Source organism: Trachypithecus francoisi, unplaced genomic scaffold, assembly GCF_009764315.1.
Source record: "Trachypithecus francoisi isolate TF-2019V2 unplaced genomic scaffold, Tfra_2.0 Lachesis_group13, whole genome shotgun sequence".
Lineage (NCBI taxonomy): Eukaryota > Metazoa > Chordata > Mammalia > Primates > Cercopithecidae > Trachypithecus > Trachypithecus francoisi.
In genome coordinates, this window is record NW_022681458.1 from 94,042,867 (window position 1) to 94,060,570 (window position 17,704).

General features: G+C 40.9%; 1 protein-coding gene across 1 annotated transcript in view; it reads right to left on the reverse strand.

Moving 5' to 3' along the window:
- KIF5C (kinesin family member 5C) overlaps positions 1-17,704 on the reverse strand; it is a 161,001-nt gene that overhangs the window by 34,601 nt on the left and 108,696 nt on the right. The window contains exons 13-16 of the mRNA XM_033231561.1: positions 13,509-13,577; positions 10,943-11,149; positions 8,672-8,818; positions 1,314-1,502 (exon numbers count right to left, since the gene is read on the reverse strand). Coding sequence (XP_033087452.1) covers positions 1,314-1,502; positions 8,672-8,818; positions 10,943-11,149; positions 13,509-13,577 — 612 coding nt within the window. The remainder of the gene's footprint in view (positions 1-1,313; positions 1,503-8,671; positions 8,819-10,942; positions 11,150-13,508; positions 13,578-17,704) is intronic.

The following is a 17,704-nucleotide window of genomic DNA, read 5'->3' on the forward strand; positions in this document are numbered from 1 at the left end:
GTCTATCAATGTATATTTGGGCAATTTATTTTATTATAATCCAAAATAACATTGTCTTCAATACCTTGCATAAAAGCTTTTAATATTTTTAATCAGGAAATGAGAATATCATATGAAATAATTTTTTTTCATTTTCATTAACAATGAAAAATACTGTCAGTGAAATTACCGGACTAAATTATACTTACAGTTTTATGGTTTCTGATTTCCACAGTGCTTTCCAAAAGGACTAACCAAATTATACTTTTCTCAACAATGTATGAATATATCGATTTTACTATCACACATTAGCACAGAATAATCTTTTCAATACATTTCTGCTTATTATGTTGGTTATAAAATGGAACCTTGTGGATTCATTTTAGACAGAGAGGTTGGAGATGTTTCTATGATTACACATTATTATGGTTAAAAGCACACCAGAATAAAGTATGCTTTTGTCCGCCTCAGTATTATTTGACACACCAATCCATGTTGGTATCTGTTTCCTGTTTCCTCCAAATGACAACCTATTTTAATGCCTGGCATAAGTCAGTAAGTAGTATACAATTAGACCCCTCCTGGAAACGTCAGACCCAAATACCAAGCTCAGATATCAGTGGTAGCCCAGAAACTGGGTTGCTGTTTTCTGAGGCTACTTTACTAAACTGAAAATGCCACTCCAACAGGAAGAAGAGCAGCCTTACTCGATAGGCAAGTGAAATGTGGCCTTGGACTTGAAAAGCCCTTGAAGACATGGGCTTTGGGTTCACACACATTTTTTTGAGTAGCCCAGCTCTGTCATTCACTGGCTGTAGGTGTTCGGACATATATTTAATCTAAATCTCAGCTGCCTGTCTGAAACAGAGGAATAATAATAAAACCTGCCTACTAGGATTTTTTTGAGATTAAGTGAGAAAATGCATGTGAAGTACTTAGCACAGTGTATGGTACATAGTAAACGCTCAATACAATGCCACTTGCTACTACTACTATTAGTAGTAGTTTCTGTTTTTCCATATTAAAGTGGACCTATGGTAGAGATTAAAAGATGAGGGAATATTGCCTTACTCATAGGACTTTTAGAGATTCCACCCAATCTTTTACATTCATTAGCTAGCTAGCCATCCATCTATGGGAAAGGACTCATCAGAATTCATGTATTTCTCACAACAAAATGTAGCTCTAAGAAGACACCTAGGCTGCCATTGCCTGGGAAGGCCAAGCTTACACAAAGCAAAGTCCATCAACTAAGCCTATGGTGCACCATCAGCACCAGCAAGGGCATGGAGGCAGTAGATCTCAAGACAATGAGGGGGAAGGGAAGGGCCCACCTGGGAGATGAGCAGCTGGCAGGCTGCCAGTTCCCGCTCGCTGGCGTTCATCTTCCTGTTGGAGTCCATCTGGGCGCTCTCCAGTTGTTTGCTGCGGTTCACCAGGGACTTGACCTCTGACTTCATCTTGCTGATGTACAGGCGGGCCATGGTAAACTCCTCCTCAATGACTCCATTCACATCTGCCAACTGAGCACAGGAGGGGACACACTCAAATGTTGCCCACAATTTCTGTAGGTTCACGGACTCCCCTGAAACCTGCCCCTGGATCCCCAAGGTGTCCGTGGATTTTTGGTTCAGAATCCCAATGAAAGGACAAGCAGAAAGTACTAAACATTCAACCCCAAGTTCTCCTAAACCTCAGGTCAAACTTTCAGTTGAAATCCCCTACTAAACATAATCCTCAATTAATTAGGTTTTTCATTACCATCAATTTTTAGAGAGATGACAGCATAAGAAGAAACACTGAAGACTTTTAAAAGGAGATAACTTCTAAAAGGTATTTCATTCAATGTCTTACACCTTATATCTCTGTAACAGCAGCGAGACCCAATGCTCCTAAAGGTGATGCTGAATTCCTATAAAAACTCAAATCAAAACTTCATTAATGTTCTCCATAGTGTGCTTATTCAGGTAGAGAAGTAGTATAATGCCTTGAATATGTTTCTATAAACAAGGACTGAAATAAAAAGGTGTTTCCATGTTTAGTCCTCAATTAAATAGAAAATCGAATGAATAAGAATGTACTATGAATTACCAAAGGGCTTCTTGATGAAGGTTTCTCAGCATAATTTTTCATTACTACTACCAATCTATTTTCCTTTGCCTTTTCACACCTGCTCCTTCCAAGCAGACAGTAATCTAGCTCATTATATAAAATCCTCTGAGAACAACAGTCTAAATCCACCTTAGAAAAGATGATTCTGACAGCCAGAATTCCTTCATGATCTATATTTGGTTTCTAAGTTTCAAAGCTCTACTGGACACAAAAGTTGAAGCAAGATACTTGAGACAGAAACCCATCGGCTGAAATGCAAACAGGGTCTTGAAGAGCAATTCACCAAATGAACAAGTAACTGTGTGTTTAGCCACCAGAGGGCAGCCTAGCACCTTAAGAGAAAACAAAGAATCCCGTCCAGAATCCAGCGCAGAAACAGAGGCTTCCATTGGTTGAAAGACAATGACTCCAACCATGGTTTTTTGATGTTCCACAGTACACTCCCGAGTGCCCACTTATGTCGTTATTGCTGTCATTCACTCATCATATAACTATCTGTCCAGTAAACATTTAAGGGCTAAAAAAAATGGAATCAGGCATCAGCCTTGAAATTTGGTAGCAGATATGAAGTACACAAGACACTGCTGAGTGCCTGTAATTTGGCATCAACCTTACCATAAGAATTCAACAGCAATGTAAATGGCCAACAAACATATGGAAAAGGCTCAACATCATTAATTATCAGTGAAATGCAAATCAAAACCACAATGTGAAACCACCTTGCTTCTGCAAGACTGGCCATAATCAAAAACATTAAAAAATAATAGATGTTGGCATGGATGTGATGAAAAGGGAATGCTTTTACACTGCTGGTGGGAATGTAAACTAGTACAACCACTATGGAAAACAATGTGGAGATTCTTTAAAGAACTAAAAGTAGATCTGCCACTCGATCCAGCAATCCCACTACTGAGTATCTACCCAGAGGAAAAGATGTCATTATATGAAAAAGACATGCATGTTTATGGCAGCACAATTCACAACTTCAAAAATATGGGACCAGCCCAAATGCCCATCAGTAACGAATAGATAAAGAAAATGTGTGTGTGTGTGTGTATAAATATATATAAAATCATGGAATACTACTCAGCTATAAAAAGGAACGAAATAGTGGCATTCGCAGCAACCTGGGTGGAATTGGAGACCATTATTCTAAGTGAAGTATTAATAACTCTAGAATGGAAAACCAAACATCATATATTCTCACTTATAAGTGAAAGCTAGCTATGAGGACACAAAGGCATAAGAACGATACAACGGACTTTGGGGACATGGAGGAAAGGGTGGGAAGTGGGGTGAGGGATAAAAGACTACACGCTGGGTACAGTGTACACTGCTTAGGTGATGGGTGCACCAAAATCTCAGAAATCACCACTAAAGAACTTATCCATGTAACCAAACACCACCTGCCCTCCAAAAATCTATTGAAATCAAAATTAAAAATTAAAAAAGAATTCAACAATAGTACATGTCAAGTGACTCCAATGTCAATAATACTGCAGAATGTATGTCAACAGCAAGAAAATTGACAAGTATCTATTTCTGACTCTACCTTCATGGAGGACCTTGTTAAACCCATTTTACTTCCGACTGCCAAAGATCTGCCTACCAACACCATTCCTCGCTACATTCCTTTTCTATTCCAATGGCATGGAGACACTGGGTGAGAAAAGCATGCAATCTTCAAGTTCAGTGTGTTCTGCCATTGTCTTTAGTCCAGTGTAGGTGAGGGATGAGAAACACCTTCCTGAGCCTGACCAGGTGTATCTTACATCTTGTCCAGTTTCTGCAGAAAGATAAAGTAAAATCCATCTCTTCCACATGGAATTCACAGCCTATACCAGCTCCTGGTAGGAAAATGCTGCTAAGCCAGCAGCTCTGGCACCCTGGGAAGAGAATGAATCCCTCTTCTTTTCCAGGTCTGTTAAAGTAGGACACTTTGTCTTTTATGCCCAGATCCCATGTAAATTGAGGAAGAGTAAAAATATAGATATGTATAAAGATGGGCTTCCTCCAAAATGAGAGCTAGACATTTCTTCTTCCAAACCAGAGCTATAAGTTCTAAAGCCAGTTCTTGTCCTTAGAGATCTAAAAGGAGATTTTGAGTTTGAGGCTGATGGATAAAAACAATACCCCTAACAAATGGTTTTTAACTGTGAGGTTTCTTACCACTACAGAGTTCATATATTTAGTGGTTTCACGTTCAAAGGTTTCCAGTAATTTTAGGACACTGTTATTTAAAAAAAAAAAAAAAAAAAAAAAATCAGTTTGTGCTGAAATGTTATTTATAACTGTCCCAGAGTCTGATAATGCCCCAGTAGTACATACTAGACCATGGGATCCAGTATCAATGACCAACCCAGGAGAAAAGACTGCACCGTCATGAAATCTATGGAAGATGTGGCCTGCTGCTTCTACCTGCCTATACAGGGAGTCACCCCCACCTCTCCACCTCCCTACCCCGTCTCTTGAGCATGGAGTGGCTATGCAAGATGATGAACTACTGCCATTCCTAGACCACACCCAAGGTAAGTAAGGTGCATGTTCACATTTAAAGGCCTACAAGTCAGTGTGGGCCAAACAAAAATTAGGCAGTGAGTCCAATTCAGTTCGTTTACTCTACCTCAACTTTCTATTCAGTTTCTGGCTAGATTCTTTTGAAGGTAGCGAGGTAAGGTAGGCCACAAGAAATAAAAATAAAATCCTAAACCCCCAAATGACTGAACAGACCCCCTCGTGGCCAAGGAGACCCCAGAGAAATGTTAAATACCGAGTTCCAGGCCATGACAGATTGTGAAATCGGAAACGCCTGGTCATACCCCCTCCTCGTCAATCGGCATTAGGCTTTCTTCCCCAAGGGTTAAACAGAAGCCAGCCCTTTTGAAATATTCACTCCACTGCTTCACTGCTGGTATCAACCACGGCCTGCCCCTGCCCTTCTCTTTTGCAGTTTCAACACAACCACCAACCAGTGTTCCTTCCCCAACAAGAGACCACCAACCACGAAGTGGTTCTGGTTCTGGCCAGGCTAAGGCTGCACGCAGAGAGCCTTCATGTCCTCTGCTTCACCCTTTGATGTATAGGGCCTAATTATAATACATTTAAATGTTAAGTCTCTAAACCAAAGTGAACATGGACCCATGTTGCATACATGTTTTCCTACTACACATGCACATGCCACTCCTTCATGAATCTTCATAACTCCTCCTGTAACCTGTTGGATAAGTATATTTGGCCACCCCATGAAAAACATAAATCCCTTTCTTATTCTTCCCACCCTCAAAGTGCTTATTTCTGGCTTCTGGCCAGAGGTTACACTTCCCAACCTGTAAGAATGGTCATCCTGCAGCCTGCAACCCTTTATGAAAAATAAAGGTCTCCTTTCCAAATGTATGGACCTCATCATACTTCTCTTGACAGTTCAGTGTCACCAGTACATGAAAGGAAGAGAAGGCTCACTCATAAACTCAGATAAAATTCACACTGGGCTCATCTTGTTATATGCTGGACTCATCTTGTTTTGTGGATGAAACAAAATGACTGGACTCTGGAAATGTTTCAAGACATGACTGAGCTGAGGATATATGGGTTTTTCTGTTTTCTGGTTGTTCAGAGCTGTCATATTCTAGAACTATGAACTGGGGAAGGCTCCAACAGCCATATTTTTCCCCCATCCCACAGTCCTACTAGGAAGGACCTTGTGAAAATTAAATGGCATTTTAGGAACAAAAATACAAAACCACTGAAGCAAATTTCCTTGATCTGCTCATTCTCCTATATCAAAAGAATTACCATATCAATCCACAGTCATGACCAATAAGAAAAGTACCTGTACCTATAAGGATAAATCTGAAACAAATGTGCAGAAGTCATGTAATTTCTGAGATGACAATCTTTGATATTGTCTGAGCTTATCTTATCATTTTATAAATGAGAAAAATGAAGCCCAAAGAAGTACAGTGACTCACCCAAAGTCATACTACTCCATTAGCTCTCATCACCCTAATGATGAACTCATAATTATATGAAAAAAACCAGAATGATATAAATGAGGGCTATCAATGAAATTAACTAGGACATCCAATGTCTGGAATCCAAAAATAATCTCAAAAACATGCAATTGATTATTTAAAAATAATCTCAATCTCAATCATACTTCAGAGTCCCAAAAGTAAAGACTCTTTTTTCAATACTGAAGCACCCAGACACTCCTGATTTCATTAGCATTTTCATCAGCTCTATTTTAGAACTTAGCATAAAAATACCTTCTTCCTTTATCGTTATCAGCAGCAAGCATCAACTTCCCATAAATCAACTCCACCTTCATATTGTGAGGCCACTTAATCACCTCACATCAAATTTTATTGCTCAACACCAATGTATGGTTCAAAAAATTAAATCTTCAAATATAAAATCACCAAACTGAAGCTTAATAAGATTAACTCTATAGTATCTGAGAAGTCTGTGCTAGAATTAGACTCATTCACAAGGATTTATGAAATAATCAGTTACAATAAAGGTTCCATGAAAGAATGGTTACGTTTAGGAGCAGTCATGTACTCTAAGCCGAGACCTGTTACGCCATCCTAAAAGGGCTTTCAACATTTCCCAGAAATAGTCTAGTCTACAAAGAAGCCTGATCTTGGGAGCATTTTCCAGTATTTAACAATCCCAACTCACAACTTGAGTGTTCCCACTAAGCAGACTGATGTAGAGTTCAGCCTTTTAAAGATAAAATGGCTAAATTCAAAGAACTTGGTTTCAGGAAGTTGTGACATGTAAGGTAAGCAATGTAATACCATTCCCCAGCTCAACAAAATCAACATATATTCATCAATGACTCCTTTGTATAAGAGGCTATATTATTATAAAGCTATCGTGATCAAAACATTGTGGTATTGGCAGAAAGATTTGATCCATGAAACAAAATAGAGAGACCAGAAACCTCCCCCACATACTTTTGGGGGAGATGGAGACATTCATTATCTTAATGGTGTTGATGGTTTCATGACTGTACACATATGTCAAAATTTCTCAGACTGCATACTTTAAATATGTGCAGCTTTATGTAAATTATGCCTCAATAAAGCTTTGTTTTGTTTTAAAAATGTCTCTATCCTTTTTTTTGGTTAATGACAACAATTGGCCTTTCTATATTCCAGCAAATTGTTACCTATTCTTGGCTGATACCATTTTTAATTCTATCTCTTCCTTCTATTCCTAGCTTCTGGACAACTTTATACCACCCCTATTATCCCCACATCTCTGACTTTCTTGCTGTCAACAGCACCAATGGCCAGTTGTGGTGGCTCACACCTGTATTCCCAGCACTTTGGGAGGCAGAGGCGAGCGAAATACTTGAGGCCAGGAATTTGAGACCAGCCTGGCCAACATGGAGAAACCCCATCTCTACTTAAAAAAATAATAATAATACAAAAATTAGCAGGGCCTGGTGGCACATGCCTGTAATCCCAGCAGACTGAGGCATGAGAATTGCTTGAACCCAGGAGGCAGAGGTTGCAGTGAGCTGAGATTGCGCCACTGCACTCCAGCCTGGGCAACAAAAGCAAAACACTGTCTTAAAAAATAAATAAATAAATAAATAAGAACAACAATGTATATAACCCCAAGGGATTCATCATGATTGGTTTATGCCAATTATAGTAATCCTATTCCCCTTTGCTTTCCCAGAAATGTGGAGTGGTCATGTGATCCAATTCTGGCCAATGAAGTGTAAGGATATGTCTCCTGGGGACTTCTGGGATACATTTCCCTCCTGGATTAAGCCCATCCTGCCTTGGATGTGGTTGAGTGAGGATGTAATGATCGGTACTACAGCAGCTATTTTGCTACCATGAGGCACAATCCTCTGGATTATGAAAAGGAAACAGGCTGAGGACAGGAGAAAGGAAATAGAGAAAAAGCCTGAGAATTTGACATTGTTGAGCCATGGCACCAAACCAAAATTTGGTTCTCAAACTTTAATAAGCATAAAGAATCACCTGGAGAATCTTGTTAAAGTGCAGATTTTGATTCAATAGGTCTGAGTGGGGCCTGAGAGGCTGTAGTTCCAATAAGCTCCTAGGTGAGGAAGATCATACCCTGAGTAGCAAGATTTTAGACTTCTCATATTGTGAATAATTAAATGTGATTTTATTGCTTAAGCCACTGTTAGAATCCTAATACTTTCACACCGACTTGTTGGAGAATTTTCATTCCACTGGGTTCTTTTAGAAAAGGAAAAACACAATTCTGAGACTAGAACTGTTGCTTAAGCGATTTAATTCCAAACTTCTGCAACATTAGGAAATAAGTTTGAGAAATAAACCAATTTACACAAAGCCAACCAAGATTTGAAGACATTGCCTAGACCTGAAAGATCATTTTTTCTCCTCCTCCTCACCCCAACAAACAATTCACTCAGTCATTCAATTAGCCCTTTTTTCATTCATTCAAACATTAACCAGCATATGGCAGATGCAAAGCACAGTGCTAAGCATTGAATGCTTAAGAGAGTAAAGCACAGACCCTGCTAACTTGATAGGAGCAGGTAGAGAAGATAAAGGAAGGGCTGGCTTACAGTTTTCACATCATTGGTGCCAATAATTCCACCAATCTCCCCCAGATCTTTCAACAGCAAATTCAGGATCTCAGTTGCCCTTTTCTTCTGGTGGTTGCTAAGCTCTTGTAGCTGGCTCAGCTCTCTCTGTGTGGTTGTCAGTGTAGTCTGAAAAACAAATTTCAACAACAAATTCAAAGGGTTGCCCATCAATTTCATACACTCTACATTACACATAACACCATCATGTAGAATGTATTTCTTTTACATGACTTACATGACTTCAACCTAGAATCCTTTGAAGGCAAACTCTCACATAGCACTGCATTCTTGGATAAGAAGATGAACTCTTTATCAACAAGTTATATCACATGGCCTGATACATTATATGTCTACACATCAGATGACAATTCCAAGTCAGGGAAATAAGTTATTAAAAATAAGTAAAAGCCAAAAAAGAAGTCCTTAAGTTTATAACATGTAATTGCTTCTTCCTGCTTACCAGATATTCTATGTCAGTCCTACCTGTTTCATTTCAGGGTCTAAACTTACCTGCAAGGGTCCCCACCTCCACTCCTAAACAAACCTGCTCCCTCGGCCACCTCCATATTCCCACCTAAATTGATAAAGACAGATGGGTCTAGAATAGATGGCCCAGAGGTAGTTTAATAAGTTTAGAAAACAACTTCAAAAAAAAAAAGTCTTCAAATTTTCAGAGTGAAGCTGAATTAAACACTCTTCATCTTTTTTCAAAATTAGGTTACTTATTACAAACCAACAATAGGTTACTTATTAAAAACCAACAAATAGTTGGTTTCTTATTATATAGCAGAAGCTCTATTTTCTTGTCAAACTTTAATAAACTCATCTCTTTTTCATCCTTCATGCATCTTGCCAAAAGGTATGTATTCTTAACTAACGTTCAACATCAGGAAAACAGTTATCTATTTATAAAATTCTCCCATATGCAGCTAGAGCATTTTTAAACAATCTGTCTAATTTTAATAGCCTTCTACACCAATCTAGTAATACTTTGATTTCATGGCAAATTAAAAACTGTATTTTGAAAAATGTTTCATTGTTTTAAGAAGCAAGTAATATGAAGGACTAATTAAAATAATCCGATAGAAAACACTAAGCAGAGGAAATCTAAGTCGCCCCCTTTCCTAAGTGACTTTGGAATGAGTTTGTTTTATTTTGTTTGGTATTGCCAACTGCTTATGTCATCTTGTTTTTAAAATCCTCAGAGGCAGTAGTCCCCATCTTGGGAAGCTGCTAGAAAAGTCTTCCTCCATGCAGCTGAATGTATGCCGTGAGGAGCATTTCCTGTCAGCCTCACAGTCGGCAGATCAGCATTCTCCTGCGCCATCTGCTACTTCTTTTTAAACTGGATGCTTTCCACAAAGCAGGCTGGGCACAAGCCCAGGACACCAGGCCATTGGGCAGAGGTACTAAGGACAGCAGGTTAGAGCCAGTCAGCTTCTCCACCACCCATTTTCCAGGTAGAAAAGGACATATCCCACCCCGCCATGCCAAACACTCACTGCTCCTGCTACCGCTAGCTCACTGCAGAACCTATGGCGTCTTTCATTTGGAGAATCTGGAAATAAGGGAATGCGCAGGCTGAAGCACTGGCTTAAAACAGAACAGCAAACAAACAAACAAGGGCAGCTTAGTTCCAGGCTCCTGAAGGTAACAGCCAGAACAAGAAGCTGACTGGAGGGAATGGAATTCATTCAGGAGGGTATAAGCAAGAAGAGTGAAGTCCATACCTTCCATGGGGCCCCACTCTTGCCAGTAGCAATGCTTTGAGATGTATGTATTGATACTGTAGCATATGCACAGATCTGCACTAAGTGCTTTACATAAACTGTCACTAATCCTCATACCATGCAAGCAGCATGTTATCATCACCATTTTTACAGATAAGGGAATGAATACTCACGAAGCTTAACTGTCTCAGCTAAGGTCTAAGAGTTATGAAGTCAGACTTGTAACTAAGATTTTTCTGGCTCCAAAGTCTACACTCTTGTGACTATTCCCACAAAGCATCCCCACTAATGTTATCAACTCTCTGGATATAAAACAGTCATGATGTGCAGTTCCAGGACGAGTGAACAAAAGTCACTTGCATGAAGTATTTCAATTGTTGGAGGGACCTCAGGGAATGCATCTAACACTGAATAACTATTCAGCTACTGCCTTCTTATACCATGTCTGTCAATGAATATCAATATGAGTACAGGAATGGCAGCCAAGGAAGTCCCACCCCCTAGACACAAATGCTCCAACCGTTTTCTGGGCCAGCTCGTCTGTCAGCTGCTCATTGGCCCGGGTCTTATCCTCCACTTCCTGTGATTTCTGGTCGTAATTGACAGCCAGCTCTTCCAGGGCCTGGAGAACTTCTTTCACCTCATCCTTGGCTGCCTCATTTTCAATCTGGAGACGTGTCAGCTCCTCCTGTATCTTCTCATAATCTCTTCTTGTGGAAGCTAAAAGCTGGGGAAATGAGATGGCATGGAACTTGTGAATCTAATGTTCAAATGTTTATGTTCTATGCTGTATCCAAAAGTAAGTAATTTAAAAGCCAGATATAAGAAAACAAGTTGGAAAAGTTCAGGATGATGGGAAACCCCACTGTATGGTCCAGGTGATAAAAAAAATAAAAGAAAAAGACAGATATGTTCTCATTGCAAAAATCTGTTTTGTGTGCATGTGTTTTGTTTTGTATGTTGTTTTTCATATGTTGTTTTTGTAGTTGTTGTTGTTAGTTTATAGCTGTATACCCTTAACTCAAAGAATGAATTACACATCGAAAATCACTGTATTGTATAGCTATTCCATATTTTAAGCAAAGGATGGGGCCAGGCGCAGTGGCTTATGCCTGTAATCTCAGCACTTTGAGAAGCTGAGGCAGGTGGATCACCTGAGGTCAGGAGTTCAAGAACAGCCTGGCCAACATGGCAAAACTCCATCTCTACTAAAAATACAAAAAAAAAAAAAAATAGCTGGGTATGGTAGTGCACACCTATAATCCCAGCTATTCGGGAGGCTGAGGCAGGAGAATTGCTTGAACTCGGGAGGCAGCGGTTGTAGTGAGCCAAGATCATGCCACTGCACTCCAGCCTGGGCAACAGACTGAGACTTCATCTAAATAATAAATAAATAAACAAACAAACAAAAGATCTGAGTCATTTCCAAGGAAATGACAAGGAATAACACTTACATAGTTTTTAAATGTTATCAGGATTTCACATTGTAAACGGGTTGACTTCACAATCAACTAAAACAGTGTACAAGAGCGATCGGTCACCTTTTTTTAACATCCATCATGAAGATATAGAAGGATGTACCCCAAACATTATCATTAGTTAAAAGCGAATGTCTGGGCTTGCCGACACTCTCGTTCTTTGTTCCTACATTGGTTTTCCTATATTGAACACATACTGCCTTGATAGTATAGAAAAATAAAACTGTTAAGGAGTTTTAACAATAACAAGAAGGAAAGTTTACTCAGGCAGCTGTGCCAATGTGGGGTAAACTGGAGTAGAATGGGAGGTAGAAGGCAGGAAACGCAGGCAAATGGAAGGCCTCGACTATAGCTAAGAGAGAGAGAACAAGGAAATATGGTTCACCTGATTATAAAAGTGTAGCTTGTCTCCCTACCAAGGGAAGTGTTTGGGCAGGGGAGGTAATCATTGCCCTAAAGAGATGAAGAGGAACAAAGAGGAAGGAAATGGTTACAGAGTCCCTTATGCCTACAGAGGCCTGGGACTGAGGACAGGAACCCAGGCACCTGCTGTCATTGCACAGTGGGATTCAATCCTTAGCATTTCAGCAACGAAGCAGAAAGCAACTTAAAGCACAAAAGAGAACAACACTTAAATGGTCCTCAGCAAGGGAATTATTAATTGTGCATGTTTAATAGGTTGGCTGGCTATCCTTTGCTTAGGTTCTTGTTTGTAAAATACTTGGCAAAACACAGTGTAATAAAAACACTTACTGAAGAACTGAATGCCTTTGGGGAGAGACTGAAAACAATTTGCCTCCTTTTTAGTGTATTAAATACATGCTGACGCAGTACTCGGGCCCCGTTCTCTTTGCCTTCCCCTCCTCTACCTTCTATTTTTGTTTTTGTTTGTGTATCCCTACAGGACAGCAGGAGAACATGGTGTATATCAAAGATCTGAGCCAGCTGATTGCAAAACTGAAGTAGGACTCAAACAACAGGACACAGTATAGTGGGTATTTGGAGGCAGAATCATCCTTGCCCAAGGCCAGGTGTGGTGGCTCACACCTGTAATCCCAGTGCTTTGGGAGCCAAGGCAGGAGGCATGCTTGAGGCCAGGAGTTCAAGATCACCCTTAGCAACATAGAGAAACTCTGTCTCAAAATATTAAAAAGCTAGCTAGGTATGGTGGCACACTCTTGTAGTCTTAGCTACTTGAGAGTCTTATGCGGGAAGATCACTTGAGCCCTGGAAGTTGCAGTGAGCCATGATTGCACCACTGCATTCCAGCCTGGACAACAGAGAGACCCTATCTCAAAAAAAATAAAAATAAAAAAGGATCATCCTTGCCTGATCAATCAACCAAAGGTCTCTGCCCTTCCAGGACAAAAGTGTAGCCACTGGCTACTCAATCTCAAAACATCAGGGGTTTTTGAAAGTCAGACATGTATTTTCTAAATTCAGTGATAATCAGCTTGTAAGAGGCAGTGAAGGGAAATCTACCAAGAAATTTCCACATGATTCTGTGATTATGAAAAGCTTCTTTGCCAATTAGATTCCTGGAATAAACATCAACAACAAAGAGTAATAGAAGAACCTTGTGGGAAAAAAATATATTGCATTCTTTACCTCGTCCTGATCCAACATCTGTTGCTTCAGCTTTTCAGCCAGCTGGCTCTGCTGGTTAATTTCATCATCCTGAAACGAAACATCATGTTTGTTTTTTTTTGTTAGTTATGTCATTTTCGATATCCCAGTCTCTCAATGACAGGTGGCTACCATAAGCTTGCTAATAAGAAGGAAGGAGTGGTGTGGCGTTGCTGCACAGAAAACAGACAGGTTCCGAGAGCTCATTCAGTTAAAATACCTCTTCACCCACCTTTCTCAGCAGATGAAACAGCTGAATATTCTGGAAATATAATACCCTGCACGTTCAACTCAATTCCTGCTCATTGAGAAATCAGAGACCTAGGGTTTGGGAACTGAAAGGGACGTTAGAGATATCCCTCTCAATTCAAAGATGTTAAGAGTGAAATTCCTAATTCAAAAAATAAAGGAGTGAATTTCTATCTAGCTGCACTATCATATGTTATTGTCCCAAATCTTGTCAAACACATCAGTAAGCAGGAGTGCTACCACCGGATCGGTAGGGAGAGCCAACGTTTCCACTTCAAACCTCTCAGACCGGAGAAACATGAACTGGAGATTTGGCATTGGAAGACCTCCCTCTCCACTGGAAGTTAATTTTCTTAACAATTTAAAAACAAACAAACAAACGAAAAAACCAAAAAGCAAAAAAACCTCATGGCAGCTGAGGGGCAGAAGCATTCATGCTTACTTTCTCGGCTGTCACTGAAGTGGGAAAGGCAAATTCTCTCTTCTCTCTCTCATTTTCTGCCACTAGGTGTTGCTGCCACAAAAGCAAGGGTATTTGCTGCCTACCTCTCCCCACCTCCCCTTAGACTCGGTCCACCCCCAGTGCAGGCTAAGCAGCAGGCAGATGACGGCTAACTACATAAAAAACACAGTCTTCGTTGCATTATTTTCACGACTTCAAATAAAATTTAAACCATAGCCTGGGAAGATAACAACCTGGCTTCGAGGGTCTAAACAACAGACAGAGTCAGATTCAATTGAGCATCCTTGGGCACTTCTCCGTGCCAGGTCCTGCCTAGGTGTTTTCATCAGCAGCCCAGAAAAACACACCCTGTACTGTGCCTTTTGCCTTTTCCACAGATGAAATCCAACCCAAACTTAAGGGCCTGGGTCACAGAACCTCAATGTTCCACAGGATATTCCCCAGCCTGTTTGGTGGTATCTAGGCATACATTTGAATCATGTTAATTTAATGTCACAAACTAATGCATTCCATGGAGAAAGAAAATTCTAAAATCAGCCATAAAGGATTCGAATCTCCTTGTCCTTTATGTAGAATATCATTTGGCTTCGCTTTTCTGCTCAAAGAGATCCTGTTTCTACTGAACTCTTTACACCAATGTTTCTTTAATGGTTCTATTTTCCTGCACAAATCGTATTTCTGGCGGGTGAGTTAGGGAAATTATATCAGAATGAAACCTCCAAAAACTGGCACTTCTACAACTAGAAGACTATTCTGTAGATATATTTTCTCTTCTACTTTATAAACTTAGCATGTCAGTTACCAGGAACGATTTGTGTTTATGTTCCTGAGCACTTAAATATTAAACAACTTAGCATAAAGGATTCAAAGAGTTTACCATTAGAGAGCCACCATCTCTTCTCCTGGGACAAATGGACAAGCACTACAAGTGATATAAACCATGAGAGGAGAGAAATGGAGTGAACTCCGTCCTTACACTGTGCTCATTGCAAAGCCTGAAGATGCAGGCTTCCTCCCAACAGGTGACAAGCTGGGATGCAGTGATTTTTAAGGTACAGTGAAAAACCAAGGGCCCCTGGCCCCACCTGGGAAGGATGAAGAACAAGGATGATATTTACAGAAGACGTGGATGACTTGTATCACAGACATTTCCCAAACTACATTTACCCTTTATTAAGGCAACTTACCTAAGGAATTAATGAGATCCACTGTGATTTTTTTTTTAAGTCTTTCAAAACTTCCAGAATAATAAGCTGTGCTTATATCTACACATTCAACTGCATCTCTTAGAACATGCATAAGCATACTCACTCTGATGCCGGCTCTAAAGATCTAGTCCATGGATAACAGATTTTAAAGTACTTTTCAGAAAGTATTTTATACTTGAATTTTCTTATACATGAAATAACATGAGGCCAGGTACAGTGCCTCACGCCTATAATCCCAGCACTTTGGGAGGCCAAGGCAGCTTGATCACTTGAGCCCAGGAGTCCGAGACCAACCTGAACAACATGGCAAATCCCTGTCTCTACAAAACATACAAAAAAAAAAAATTAGCTGAGTGTAGTGGTATGTGCCTGTAGTCCCAGCTACTCAGGAGGTTGAGGCAGGTGGATGGCTTGAACCTGGAAGGTTGAAGCTGCAGTGAGCTGTGATTTCACCACTGCACTCTAGCCTGTGCAACAGAACAGACCCCATCTCAAAAATTAAAAAATAATGCGGCTGGGCATGGTGGCTCAGGGCTGTAATCCCAGCACTTTGAGAGGCCGAGGCAGGTGGATCATGAGGTCAGGAAATCAAGACCACCCAGGCCAACATGGTGAAGCCCCATCTCTACGAAAAATACAAAAATTAGCCGCGTGTGGTGGTGTGTGCCTATAGACCCAGCTACTCAGGAGACTGAGGCAGGAGAATCGCTGGAACCTGGGAGGTGGAGGTTGCAGTGCACCAAGATCGTGCCATTGGACTCCAGCCTGGGCAACAGAGCGAGACTCCATCTCAAATAATAATAATAATAATAATAAATAAAACAAAATAACATGCACACCCTTATAAATGAGGAACTGGTCAACCCTGGTTGTCAATAGGTCACTGTCAATTATAAAGATGTTTTTGTTGCAATGGCAATCTGCATAAAAATAATCAACTTTCATTTCTATTTAAGCTTGGTTCATGTCAGGATCTCCAAGAGCAGAGCAGTAGTGTAGAGGGACAGGGACTAAGAGACAGGGAGTGCCAGCGCCAGCTTGTTCACATTGTATCTCTGCTGGTGGCTGCCTTGGCACCTCACCCCTTCCACACCACACACAGAAGTAAGCAGAGCCCAGTCCAGCCCAGGAGAAAGAAGGAAACTAATATTTACTGGGCACCTGCAATGTACTGGAAACTTTTAATCCTCACCACAACCTTTCGAAGTAACAGATATGAGTCCCACAATACAGATGAGAAAAGCACCTTCAGCGGAGCCAGGCACCAGCCCAGGACTCAGCACTATTGTCACAGGTCTGCCCCGGTCTCAGTGTCATTGTCACAGGTCTGACTCCACAGCGCATGCTTGCCCATCACACAGCGTGGCCTCGGGAGAGTACCTGTGCTTGGAGCCCTGGTGGGGCAGCACGGAGGGACAGAAAGGGCAACTGGGAGGAAACCATGTGGTCTTTCTCCCTCCACACCCTAAATAGATTCACTGAGGTGGACTAGGTCCTCATTTAAAGGGCTGAGGGCGAAATGGGAAGAGCACTGGGTGGGAGTCAGAAGATATATAACCTCATCCTAGCTCTGCTGCCTGTGTGTGATATACCCTTGGGTAAGTCACATAACCACCCTGGGCTAGTGCCTCACCCATACGTAAATACCTCCTGTTCTACCTTTCGGTAAACTAAGAAGGGGCCATATCCCACGTCATGTATTCTTCAAGCATCAAACCACCTACGTCAACAGAAACATGGAGGTGCCTCCTAGAACATTTCAGAGGAGGACCCTTAAGAATGACAGCTAGTGAGACATAATCAGGCAGTCTATGGGAAGGGTCACTGAGGGCAAACCATTAGCTCTGGTGCCCCCTAAGGCTGAGGTTTCTAGGCTCAGTCCTCTCCCACATCTCTCAGCATCATGGTGCGATGGACCACAAATACTAGCCTCGAACAGTGGGTCTCAGAATTTTCAAAGCACATGCTGTAGGAAAATGACATAACAAAATGGCCTAGGCTGACCATCAGGAAACGGAGACTCTCAAGCCAGCTCTTCAGCTACCAACTGAATGCCTTGGACATGGCATTTTCATCTCTCTGTCCTAATCACTACATTTTGTATGCTGGATTTGAGACTCTAAAGTCTCTCTCTTGGATCAATGAAAGTTCCTTGTGCTGCCAAGGTAAATGATCCCGATTCCGCCATGCAGGCGTCTATTCATAGAGAACTGAGCACAGACACAGCTTCTCACCCTCTCACCCAGGATTCTCTGCGA